The 13,111-nt window shown below is 37.4% G+C and overlaps 1 protein-coding gene across 4 annotated transcripts in view; it reads left to right on the top strand.

The window, feature by feature from the left end:
• Positions 1 to 12,482, top strand: part of MCCC1 (methylcrotonyl-CoA carboxylase subunit 1) — a 62,193-nt gene extending 49,711 nt beyond the window's left edge. For all 4 annotated transcript variants that reach the window (XM_063102067.1, XM_063102086.1, XM_063102057.1 and 1 more), the window contains 6 exons: positions 223 to 309; positions 4,141 to 4,190; positions 7,567 to 7,704; positions 9,028 to 9,135; positions 11,094 to 11,165; positions 12,192 to 12,482. In XM_063102067.1, coding sequence (XP_062958137.1) covers positions 223 to 309; positions 4,141 to 4,190; positions 7,567 to 7,704; positions 9,028 to 9,135; positions 11,094 to 11,165; positions 12,192 to 12,320 — 584 coding nt within the window. In that variant the 3' untranslated portion in view covers positions 12,321 to 12,482. The remainder of the gene's footprint in view (positions 1 to 222; positions 310 to 4,140; positions 4,191 to 7,566; positions 7,705 to 9,027; positions 9,136 to 11,093; positions 11,166 to 12,191) is intronic.
• Positions 12,483 to 13,111: the final 629 nt, after the last annotated feature.

Raw genomic sequence — 13,111 nt, 5'->3', positions numbered from 1 at the left:
CAAATGTTCTGATTTTTCAAGAAAAGCTGGGTTTTTCATATGAAGTTTCCTGAAATGTAAATGAAAATATCTAACTAAAATTTAAAACAATAAGAACAAAGAAAATACATTTGAGCTGCCAATTTAGGGTCGTGTTTTATGGTTTTTTTTTTTTTTTTGGAGGCTATAATTTTAGTAGGCTTGTATTCATAAACGTGTTGTTCAATTTTAAATTTTTTCTAGATCAATTCTCTCCATTTTCATCTAGCAATGGAAGAAGACTGAATATGTTTTACACCAGAAATATAACTCTTAGAGATGGTAAAAACAGTAAGTAATCTTTCATTAAAAGATAAATGAGTCATAGAAATATATCACATTAACCTGCAAAAGAGAATTCAGCCTAGTCATGACCAGTCAATTACATATTTTTTAATGCCTAGTTTAAACATTGGAAGGAAATATGCCCCAAATTATAGAATTGATTGGTAGAGTTAATGGTATTTATTTCTCTTCTTTACACTTTTTCTTCTAAAAATATGTCATAAAACATACTCATACATAGCAAAACAACTGAAATGAAATTTGCCAAAATATTAGCAAGGTTGGGTGATGGCATTTGAGGCAGTCTCTTTTTCCATGTTTCTTTGCACTTTGCTTTTCTTTGCAATTTTTCTGCAGTGAGAGTCTATTACTTTTAAATAAGAAAAACAATATCAAACACTCTGTCAGGGAGGGAGAATTACTCATTGCTCAGGAAGTGTTTTGGGTGTTTCAGGTGCAAGAGGGTCAGTAAAGAGCTATAATTTCTTAAGAGCCTTATCACATGTAAATTTTTATCTTTACAACAACTTAATGAGAAGGAGTCACTATTATACTCACCTATGGATGATGAAATTGAGGCACAGAAATGAAGTAACTTGCTCAAGCCTAGTAGGTGGCAGAGCCAGGATTGACACGAACTCTTTTTGACATTGACTCCCATGCTATCTCCACCACTTTTCCAATGGAAAATTGATTTTTGACTGCAAGCTAATTTGAGTAGGCTCAGGTTCGGGACAGATTTATTTTAACTGAAGTCAGAAGAGACTGACACCTAAGCCAGAAGGCAGTTTATAAATTTATGGCTGCAGCAATGTACCAGAGAGACCAGAATCCTGGAATAGTTGGTGACTATATCCCTTCTGCTGCAGGACAGTTTGCATGAGAAGCCAGAGGGCACAGAGAGTCAGAGCTAAGAATGCTGGATAACGTTGAATGTGAGGTATCATTGAACTGTGACAGCTCCATTATAAAAATGTATCTGCTAGATAGAGCAGAATCCTCTTGCCATCTGATCACAGTACCCTCTTCCCTGGACAGAGTAGGATCTTCTTTACCTTGACACTGTGTAGACATTCTTTGTTCATAGATGTCGATTGGGTTACAGCTGTGTAGTTATTTTTTTAATCCTGAGCCTAGATGGTTATTACCTTAAGTGCATTGGGTATATCTCCAAGCCATCATAAAGAAAGTTTGCAAACATCCTTTATATAGTAGCATTCTGCAAATGACTAACCTATCCATTTTATGCTGATGTGTTTACTCATTTTATCTTAAAAAACAGCCTCCAAAATCTGGGATTATCTTACTCTAGACTCCTATATGAAGTGTACAAGTACCAAAAGCAGTAAAGTTTTAGTGGCCTGTCCAACCTAAACAGAATTACATGTGTGATTGTAATTCAGATGAGCCAACTGTGTTATTTGGCATGGATCTTCACTAAAGCACTGAGCAGTGTTTTGAACTGTGCTGCATTTTTTGGAATTAAAAGAAGTTTTAATTAAAAAATAAATGAATAATTGAAAAGCCAACACAATTGCTGTTTACTGAACCCTGTTGGCGGTATTCTATTAAAATAATCCGGGTCTGTATGTCACAGCTTTCAGAAATGTTATGGTGTGTCTAAAAAATGCTAATCAGCAGTGACCATGGTTGAATAAAAGAGTGCACCAAATAGGAAACCTAAGAGCCCAGAAGCATTTATGAATCTAAAGTAGAACCAAATTTTAGTGATCTCAGTGAGAATAACCAAGTATTTTAAATGTCCCAGGCATGTCAACTTTATAAATTACTTATCTTTCTGAACCAAGGCCAAAGTTTAGAGAGATTAGTAATTTTCCAAAAGCTACATCAAAAGTAATTGGTGGAGCTAGGATTTGAGCCCACCCTCTAGGTAGGGTACATATGCTTACCTGATAGTGCACCAAGCTAAACTTCCATACATTATTAAATATAGAAGAGGATAGTTAAGATTCTCTCCTGGGAGATAAGAGGTATTTAGGGGAGGGAGAAACAAGATCAGTTACTGTATAATAATAGAAAAGAATTTAGAGTTTTTCTGGCATTGTCTTTCCTATGATTCTACTGGCATTCATGTCAGTTAAATACTTTTCATATTTTATAAATTGAAGGAAAACTAGTCTGATGTATTTGGAGGCATTTTCTCCTAAGGAGGGTTAAAGCATGTTGACAAGATACAGGGTAGAGAAGTTTCGTTCATTCATACATTCAGTACAAAGTTTTTGAAAAAACAGGTATGCTGAATGATTTAGAGAAGAAAAAAAAATGTCTTTGTCACTGTGTTTTTCTCTCAAGGAATTTACCATTTGGAAATGTGTGTTGGGAAAATGGATGGCATAGTGGTTAATAGTGCAGGCCCTGGAGTTTATGTACTTTAGTATTTGACATTTGTGAACATTTTTATTTTTGTAATTTTTAAAAATAACTGATAAAAAAAATCACTCTGTCATAAACAGGATGAGGGGAGAATCATAATGGTGGTTTATATGCGGAAGTCTAAATGTTCAGAGAGAATTCATTCTGCCAAGGCAGCCTCTTGCCAAGGACAGTAAGCATGATGTGAACAGGAGTGGGATTTCAGTGGATGGCTGGGACCAGCAACATAGTACAGGAGGAACATGAGCAAAGAGTCACAATGGTAGGAAAGCCAGAGGCATATATGGGGAATAGTAATTGGTCAATTTTCCCATTTGGTTTGAGCATAGGGCTATCTGAGTAGAGGAATGGTAGGAAATAAGACAAAGATTGGAGTTCTCAATCCCCGGCCGACTATTTTGAATGTCATGGGATGTGCTAGGAAGTATCAGCTGAAGGGTTGACACAGAAAGCAGGAAGACCTCGGAGGACCTCCTTGGAGTCACCAGGCCTGAGACAGTTGGGCCTGAGTGAGTGTAGAGCAATGGGAATGGAAAGGAAGAGATGCATAGGATAAGTCTTCAGAGCGAAGAGTTTGGCAGCTTTGTGGTAACTATTGGATGTGGAAAGCAAAGGAGGATGGGGTGAGGAAAACAGGTTTTAGACCTGGATGACATGGAGAATAACTGGGCTAGTCATGGAGCTCAGAGGTCAGGAGGGGAAGCAAGAGGAGGGGGAAGATGATTTGTTGGACCCACCATGTTTATTTTAAGGTGCCAGTGGAGCATCCAGCTGGGAAAGACTAATCAGCGTTCTGAAGAAGGAAGTTCAGGGCTGAAAACAGATTGGATGTGGCAGCATCAAAATGATGGTTGAAGTGTCGGGAGTCAATGAGATGACTTTGACCTATATACTCTACTCCACAAAACCATTGTGTTCCATCACCTAGGATAGTCTTCAACCAATTCTGTGTTTATGTAATAACATAAATAATTTCGTATATTTGTATAGTCTGTTGCAGTTTACAAAGCACTTTATTTAACCATGGTGATATTCTCATACCCAGAAAATCAAGGCTCAGCAATTTAGTGACTTAGTAAGATCACAGAGGTGATCAGATGGCAGATTTGGGTCTTAAACCAGAACTTCTTTTTACTCGTTCATTGCATTTTTTACTATAACACTGCAGCCTTTTTTGTTGAAGGAAAAGTATCTAAAATATCCTACAACCTTAAAGTATCTAAAACTCATTTTAAAAAAGAAAAGTTTGAAATTCACTTTTATTGAAATCTGCCTGACAGATACTTTTCTAAAAAGCCTTTATTTCCAGGGAGTTAAAAGATGTCGATATTACTTTGAACAGCTGGTTATCTTTAGGTTGAACGTAAGATTTTTGACATCTCAGTTGTTGAATAAATGAATGTTTTCTCATTTTTCTTCAATGTTTCCCTCTTTTCCATAAAGATGTAGCGATAGCTGTAACGTATAACCATGATGGGTCATATATCATGCAGGTAAGCCTTATTGGTTTTGTTCCACAGCCCACAGCTAAATCTGATCTCTGTCACACTGAATAGGGTCTTTTTTCACTCTCCAGTTTCTCTTAAGCCTTTGACTATTATGACTGTAGTTAGGAGATGTCATGTGCTTTTATTTCAGACCAGTTTGGCGAAATTACCCCCTATATAGTACTGATTGTTTTACTCAGTTTGTCTGTGTTATCTTAAGAATAAAAACTTGGCAAAAAGTAATACCCTTGAATTGGACACCTAAAAAGCCCCTAAAGTATGTGCATGTATTTATATCAAAAGCAGCAGTTCCCAAATTTTTGGTCTCAGGAACACTATGCACTCTTAAAAATTATGGAGAATTCCCCTTCCCCCAAGTGCTTTTGTTTGTGTTAGTTACATCTATTGATATTTACCATTTAGAAAACTTAACTTAGAAAATCTTATTTTTTATTTTTATTTTTTGGCAGCTGGCTGGTACAGGGATTGAACCCTGGACCTTGGTGTTAGCAGCACCTCACCCTAACCAACTGAGCTAATTAGCCATCCCTATTTTTTTACTGTATTTTAACTGTGGTAAAGTACACAAAACATAAACTTCATCATGTCAGCCGTGTTTACGTGCACGACCCAGTGGCCTTAAGCACGTTCACGCTGCTGTGCGGCCCTCACCGCCACCCACCTCCGGAACTCTTCTCATCTTTTGAAACTGAAATTCTTTACCCATTAGACAATAGTGCCCCATTCTCCACGCCCCCATTACCTCTAAGAAACACCATTCTCCTTTCTGTCTCTATGAATTTGACTACTGTAGGTACCTGATAATAAGTGGAATAATTTAGTAGTTGACCTTTTGTGACTGGCTTATTTCATTTAGCATAATGTCTTCAAGATTCTTCCATATTGTAGCATGTGTCAGAATTTCCTTCCTTTTTAAGACTGAATAATACTCTGTTGTATGTATATATCACATTTTCTTTATCCAGTCATCTGTCAATGGAAACTTGCGTTGTTTCCAACTTTTGACTATTGTGAATAATGCTGCTTTGCACATAGGTGTACAAGAATCTCTTTGAGACCCTGTTTTCAATTCTTTTGGGTATACGAGTATTTTCAGAAGTGAAATTGTTAGAACATAGTATAGAAATTCTATTTTTAAATTTTGGGAAAACACCATATTGTTTTCCCATTTGGGGTTTTTTTTTTTTGTGGCTGGCCAGTACTGGGATCTGAACTCATGACCTTGGTGTTATAAGGCTGCACTGTAACCAACTAAGCTAGCTGACCAGCCATACTGTCTTCCAAAGCAGACGCACCATTTTGGTTTCTGACCAATGGTGCACAAGGTTTCCAATTTCTCTGCATCCTCTACTTTTGTTTTTTTAATAAATAGCCATTCTAATGGGTGTGAAGTGGTATATCTCATTGTTTCTTTGATTTGCATTTCCATAATGACTAATGATGTTGACCATCTTTTCATTTGCTTATTGGCCCTCTGTATACCTTTTGGAGAAATGTCTATTCAAGTTCTTTGCCTATTTTTTAATCCAGTTGTTTTGTTGTTGTTTAGTTGTAGGATAAACTGAGAAAAATTTAAAACCTAAGGTTATACAAGTGCACATTCCATTAGCTATCAGAGCAATAACCTTATCATATGTCCAGTAGCCTCCGGAAAATTCTACTGTATACTTCTGAGAGAATGAGGGTAAAAAAGGCCCATAATATCTTCATCTTATGTAAGTTTGACAATACCCCTAAAAAGGTGTTGGAGACCCCAAGGGGTCCACAGATCAAACTTTGAGAACCTCTAGTGTAAAGTTAGTGATAGCCCTCAATTTAAAGAAGTGCATTATTCAACCAAATTCCTATAGTGAGGTACAAATTCAGGGAATAGAATAAATCATTTTTAATGTGGGCTAAGAGATTTCAAATCCTGCTTAATGAGCTTATCAATGATATGCATTAGATCTCCCAACATTTTGAGACACGTTGGTGTTCTTCCTCTGAGATTCAGAAAAACCATGGGAGGTCTACCTACTTTAGTATATCAGAGTTGTAATTCACATTGGTGCCTCTGGTTTGAGGACCCTTTCTTGTCCCTTGGTAACTGGTAGAGTAAATTGCTGACTTGTTCTAATTTGCTCATGGAACTACATTCACAAGCTTAGAATGTGCTTTGTTGAATCTTTTTTGTTGTTGTTGGCTGGCTGGTATAAGGATCCAAACCTCTGACCTTGGTATTACAACTGTGCTTTAACTAACTGAGCTCACCAGCCAGCCCCTTTTTTGAATCTTTAAACAAAACTGTTTATAATCTAACCTTTATGTCCTAAGAATTTCACAAACATTCAATGGCTGTTTCAGTAGGTTACAAAGCAGAGTAAAATGTCATATTTAACTTAGGATAGATGAGAACCAATGTATAAATATTGCAGTGTGACCTATTTCACCTTAGCCTACACAATATATTTGAAAAGAATAGCCACAGGACTTCTACACTAATATCACTAACATCATAGAAATTGAAATGAAAAATATATAGAGGAGATTTAAATTGATTTTCTCTTGAGTGAGTGTGTATGTAAGAAAATGTTCTTTAAAACAGAAAGGTTCCATGTCCTTTTGTCAGCTTCCTTGAAACATTGTGGGAAATCTGTTCTTTGGCACATGGTCCCTTAGAGTGAGAAAATTGTGGTCAATATCTAGCTAATTTATCTTCTTAAATCATAACTGAAATCCATGAATTGGATCTACATGTTGATGAAATAAAAGCGATAACCATCTAATTATGTGGTTCTGGCTTTTTTCATTGCTGATTTTGGCACATGAAAACTAAATTTGACTTTGGGTATACATAAATTAGTACTAACTTGTAATATACTTGAATGAATTTTAATAATTTTGCTTAATTTGATTTGTAGTTTTATTTTACATTTTTATTGCTATTCTTTCAGTTTTTAAATAAACATTTACTATAGCATTATGGTGCTATCCATATGTTATACAACTAATTTTTTTTCTTTTAATTATCTTATTGATGTTTCTATCTAAAGTATCTTGGTTAGGGGCCGAGCCCGTGGCGCCCTCGGGAGAGTGCAGCGCTGGGAGCGTAGCGACGCTCCCGCCGCAGGTTCGGATCCTATATAGGAATGGCTGGTGCACTCACTGGCTGAGTGCCGGTCACGAAAAAGACCCAAAAAATAAATAAATAAATAAAGTATCTTGGTTAGGAATTTTAAGGGAAAAGTTGCTACATGGCTTTTTAAAAAAATATTTCATGTTACATTTTGAAACTACTAATAATGAAGAATTGATTCTGATTTTGTTGATTCTGTAGGGTTGTTCATTTATTTTAAAGATCTTATTTTTCTCTTTTTTTCAGATTGAAGATAAAATTTTCCAAGTGCTTGGTGATCTTTGTAGTGAGGGAGATTGTACTTACCTGAAATGTTCCGTTAATGGAGTTGCTAGTAAAACTAAGCTAATTATCCTGGAAAACACTATTTACCTATTTTCCATGGTAATGTCTTTTCTTTATAATATAACTCAGGGTTTGGGAGAAGATTGCTTAACCAGAGGCATTTCACTGGAAGAGATTAGAAAGATCCCACTTCCTTTGACCACTGCTATGACCTTTTTTCCTTTAGTTTCCCTTTTTACTCTGTTTCTTTGCCACATTCCTGCCTTTTCTAGTTCTCCATTCACCCCTTTTGTTCACACAGACTCTCACTGATAGACATGCACCCGTTTTCTTCCTTGAATTCTGAAACAAGCCCTTACACTCTCCGTGTCAGAGAGTGTCTGGCTCAGTGGGTGGTGTTCTGTCAGGGGAGGTGTTCTCTTGGGGCTTTGATGCCTCAGCACTTTTCCCCAACCACCATCCTCCTGACACTTGGAGTCCTGGTGATTTTGAAGGAGGTGACCACTGGGAAAGAAGTCTGTGGGCCAGATATTCCTTGTTGGGAAAGTGGACAGGAGGAAGGCAGATGGGATTCATGGTGGTCTCTTGGCAGTCAAGGGATAGTCGAGGCTGGCTTGGATGGTTTTGGTTAGGTGCCTGCTGCCCATTGAGTCCTTAATGTTCTGCCTGGGTAGAAGGAGAACGGATTATGAAATATACTGTGGCCTCTTTGGAGTCTTCTTACATTTGTGAACCAGCTTACAGATCACAGTGCTTTCTGATAAGATGTCTTTAGTATTCTAGTAATTAAATTACTGTATATGGAGTCGATCCCACTTTACCAGGGATTCCTTTCCGTGGTCAGTTATGCTGTAACAATATGATGGTAGAGGCAGCATGATACAGAGTGGTGAAGAGCATGAGTTCTAGAATATGAAGCTGCTTTGGTTCAAATCCTGGCCCTGCCACTTAGCAGCTGTGTGACCTTGGGCCGATAAACTCTCTGGTCTTCAGTTTCCCCATCTATAAACAAGAATAATAGCTGTATCTACCTCAGAGGTGTTGTGACGATTAATGGCATAGTATATATAGATGTTAAAAGCAGTTCCTGGCATAGACTAAGCACTTGATAGTGGGGATGCTACTAATAATGGCTTGTGGACAGTGGCTGTCTGTTACCTAAAGTTATATACTTTAAAGATTTTAATCCCCTGTGTGGTACGTATACTGTTAGTCCTTTGTAATGGGAAACCAAGACAGAGAGGAGTTCAGTAAGTCATAAAGCTAGGTTAGACTAATATTATAAGGTCATAATAACTAGAATAGACATAATGATGACTAATACTTAACAAATAGCTAGAAAGTAATCATTACCTCGGGTATATTAGTAAAAATGCAGCAATAGGGTCTTGATTCCATTTTCAGTTTGTTTTCTATTTATAGGAAGGAAGTATTGAGATTGACATTCCAGTCCCCAAATACTTGTCTTCAGTGAGCTCAGAAGGAACTCCCGGAGGTGCCATAGCTCCTATGACTGGAACCATTGAAAAGGTAATCATGTAACATCTGTAGAATTATGTCCAATAAGGCCTAATAAATGTCTTTGTTGAACTTTGTCATGTATATTCTTTTCCATCTCTAAATCTTCCTCGTTAGAAAGCATCTATTTCAAGAAAACAAAAGGATCTATTATAGATTCAAGGTCTGTATCACAGTCTTCAATGAAAATACTCATTGACCTAATTCATGATTTAAAAAACTGTTGCTTTTGAAGGTGGGAATTTACATCAAAGTACAAATATTCCGGGTTTTTTTATGATTAAAATAGAGCATTCACCACGCATTAACCAAAAAGGCTGTTTTTTGTTAAACTTAATGGCAAGCACTTTTGTTATGAGATAATGACATTTTCTCTAATGTGCATAATCATACCTACATTAAAATAAAATTTGAAAGGCTGGTATTGGTGAAGAACAATGTGGTTTGGTGTCCAATACAGTATATATTGAGTTGAGATCTCTACTGTCTCAGTCCATTTAGGCTGCTATAACAGAACACCATAGTCTGGGTGGCTTCTAAACAACATAAATTTATTTCTTAAAGTTCTGGAGGCTGGGAAATCCAGGATCAAGGCACTAGCATATGTGGTGTCTGATGAGAATCCACCTCCAGGTTTCATAAACAGCCATCTTCTTGCTATGTCCTCACTTGGTGGAAGGGGCCAGGAACTTCTCCTGGACCTCTTTTTTTTAAGGGCACTAATCCCATTTATGAGGGTGGAGCTCTCATGACCTAGTCACCTCCCAAAGGTCCACAACCAAATACCGTTACCTTGAGGGTTTAGATTTCAACATATAAATTTTGGGGAAGCACAGACATTCAGACCACAGCACATACTTATATAACTTCAAATGGTGATAAATCAGCAATCTCCTTTTATATGCTACTTGAATACAGTAAAGTCTCCTCAAATGCATTTAAGTCATAAAAATTCAACTGTATATTACTGGTACCAAAAAAAGAAGAAGGAGAAGGAGAAGAAAATAACTATTTAAATAGTGTGGGTGATTTCACCCACCATTCACCTCTGGAAATATTTGCTCCCAAAGTGAGTATGAGCTAGGAGACCTGGATCTGCCTTTAGCTTGTTCATTTCAGTTCCCACAAGCCTCTCATAGTGTGGGCATCCCTGCACAGGGCGTTAGTCTTATGTTTAAAGATGTATATTTTCCCCCTAACTGGCCCCTAAACCTAGGCCGTTGATTTAATTGAGCTCTGCTAAAGTATCACCCAGGAGTGGATGATTTCTACAGGATGATTTCCCAGGAGTGGGGCTTTCAAGGGTGTTTCCCACTTTTCACAATTCTGGCTCTGCACACTGACTTTAGAACCTAACTCCACTGTGTGATGTTTCCAAAAACTCCCTGGTAATCATGTCAACCAAAAAGAAGTGAGACTACATGGGATATATGAGTTCATTTATGCATGTAAAAAGGAAAATAAAAATATTTTTCTGGAGTTTCTAGTAAGTTTAATTTTCTAATGTGAAGATCATCTACACACTTGCTACACAGGGCCCTGAAGACTTGAAACACTATCCTAGACAACCCCCAAAACCAGAAAATCAGTCAAGACCCTCATCCTCTACCCTGTCTGTGGTGAAGATATTTAAGTATATTTGTCCTTCCCTGTTGGTGATGTGTCTTGTTTGTATGTTCATGAAAAAAACAAAAGGATACCAAGGTAGATAAATTGTATTCATTTGATTCAAGCAAAGCTAGATGGATTGGGGAGTGGGACAGTGGACTAAGCAGTGCTGCCCACTGACAACAGTGCCGGCCATGCCAGATTGACCTGAAGGTCTCTGATTTGCACCAGTACATTTGTCTTTAGCAGACAGCACAACCACGTAGACTCATACTTTTGCCCTGTAAGTTTACGTACCGACTCTGTGGACCACAAAGGACCTGAATGTTTTTAAGTATTGACCTCTCCCTCTGAATGTCTAGGTGTTTGTGAAAGCTGGAGACAAAGTAAAAGCTGGAGATTCTCTAATGGTTATGATCGCCATGAAGATGGAGGTAAGTGAAGTCAGAAATTCATTGCCAAGTACACTTTGGGAGCTACTGTAACTAATTGCTCTTTTGCCTTATTCTATAAGTTAACACCACTTTAAATATTAAGAGCCATGGATTGACTAAGCATTAATTATAGGAAACAAAGCCAAATCATCCTTCTTATAAAGACATTTTCATTTTTAATTTTGTGAAATTGCACCTGTCACTTCTGATTTTGAAATTAAGGAAATTGTCAATAGCTTGGAATCAGGCAATAACCGCACTGCATGTTAACTCTTGGTATTTTCTAAGGCTGAACTTAGGGTGCCAAGCATCAGTATGAAAGTGGAAACCTCACTTTAGCTGTTTCAGTTTTTTAGATGGTTGGAAATTGTAGGTCAGTGGTTCTTAGCCCTGGCTGAATATTACAGTCACCTGGGGAGCTTTTAAAAACTACTTCCCCAGACCAGTTGTACTGGCATCTCCAGGAGTAGGACTCAAGAATCAGTACTTTTTAAGACCTTCCTAGGTCAAGCCCACTGGGCTCCTCTGCTGGAATGAGGGGGGTGCCATGGGCATCGGCCACGCCCCTGCCCCCTTCCTTATCCTCCCACTCTGTCCCTCTCCCACTTTCCCTCTTCCCCTCCCACCCCAACTGCTCTGCAACAACATCTTGGAATGCAAAATTAATTAATTAATTAATTATGAATAAATAAATAAACAAATAAATAAAAGCTTCCTAGTTGAGATTCTAATGTGAGGTAGAAGTTGAGAACTATGATCTAGACCAGAGCTTCCTATCATGTTTTTGCACAGGTTACTGGTATGTCTGAGTTTGATTCCTCTCAGCCTTCAAACACACCATTAAAATGTTATCACTTTCTCTGCATGCTGTGATGTAACAAAAAGATTGGAAAGCACTGAGAAACTATAAAACATCAAAACAATTGTCTACATTTTTCACTTTTTGTCTGACTTTCTTGACTTGGTGCACACTCTGTGCTCGTTAGTGTTGCAACCATTGTTTTGTTGTGTCTTGTGTCTCCGCAGCACACCATAAAGGCTCCAAAGAAGGGCACAATAAAGAAAGTGTTCTATGGAGAAGGTTCTCAGGCCAACAGACACGCTCCTTTAGTCGAGTTTGAGGAGGAAGCGTCTGACAAAAGGGAATCAGAATAAACTCCATCAAAGAGATGGCCAGTTAAGCAGTGTCTTATCTCTCTGTACCATGAGGAAAAAGTAGTGCCTCCTGCTTTTCTTGGGGGTCTTATAAAAGCAGCTTTACTAAATGATTGTATGATTGTGCTAAAAATCTTTCATATCTGAGAATCATGCACTTGGGTCACAAATATAATAAATTATCTTAAAATATTTTATGCTAATAAAAGTGAATTATACTTTTTTATTGGAAGCTAATGTTCGTTTGTCCCTGCTTCAAATTTTATACAATATAGTATCTTTTAGGAAATGGGGTAGCAACTCTATCAAAAGAGAATGATTGGAATTGAGAAAGGTCATTCAACATAATGAATTACTTCCCACAATCATGATGAAAATGGAAAATAACATTCTTCAGAGACAGATGCCAAAGGGCTAAACTCAGCCAATGTTTTGTTTCACCAAAAAGTGACTTATTAGGCAGTTTAAAGACATGGAGGTTATCTGTTTCTAATCTTTGTGATTAGAAAGTTTCTATCTAGACTGCCTCTGCCTTTATTGTACTTTCTAAGCTTGTAAGAAATAATATCTCGGGGACTGGCTGGTTAGCTCAGTTGGTTAGAGTCTGACCTTATAACACAAAGGTCAAGGGTTCAGATCCCCATACTGGCCAGCCACCAAAAAAAAAGAAATAATATCTCTATAATTAGATGGATAATATGTTATGTGCTAGAATATATTATGTATTAATATTTAATTTAGATAAATTTGAAAAAACAATTTTATAGAAAGAGTGGATACGAGTAGAAAGC

Source organism: Cynocephalus volans, chromosome 1, assembly GCF_027409185.1.
Source record: "Cynocephalus volans isolate mCynVol1 chromosome 1, mCynVol1.pri, whole genome shotgun sequence".
Lineage (NCBI taxonomy): Eukaryota > Metazoa > Chordata > Mammalia > Dermoptera > Cynocephalidae > Cynocephalus > Cynocephalus volans.
Note: the sequence above shows the minus strand (reverse complement) of the source record. Positions and strands in the feature narration are given on the sequence as shown.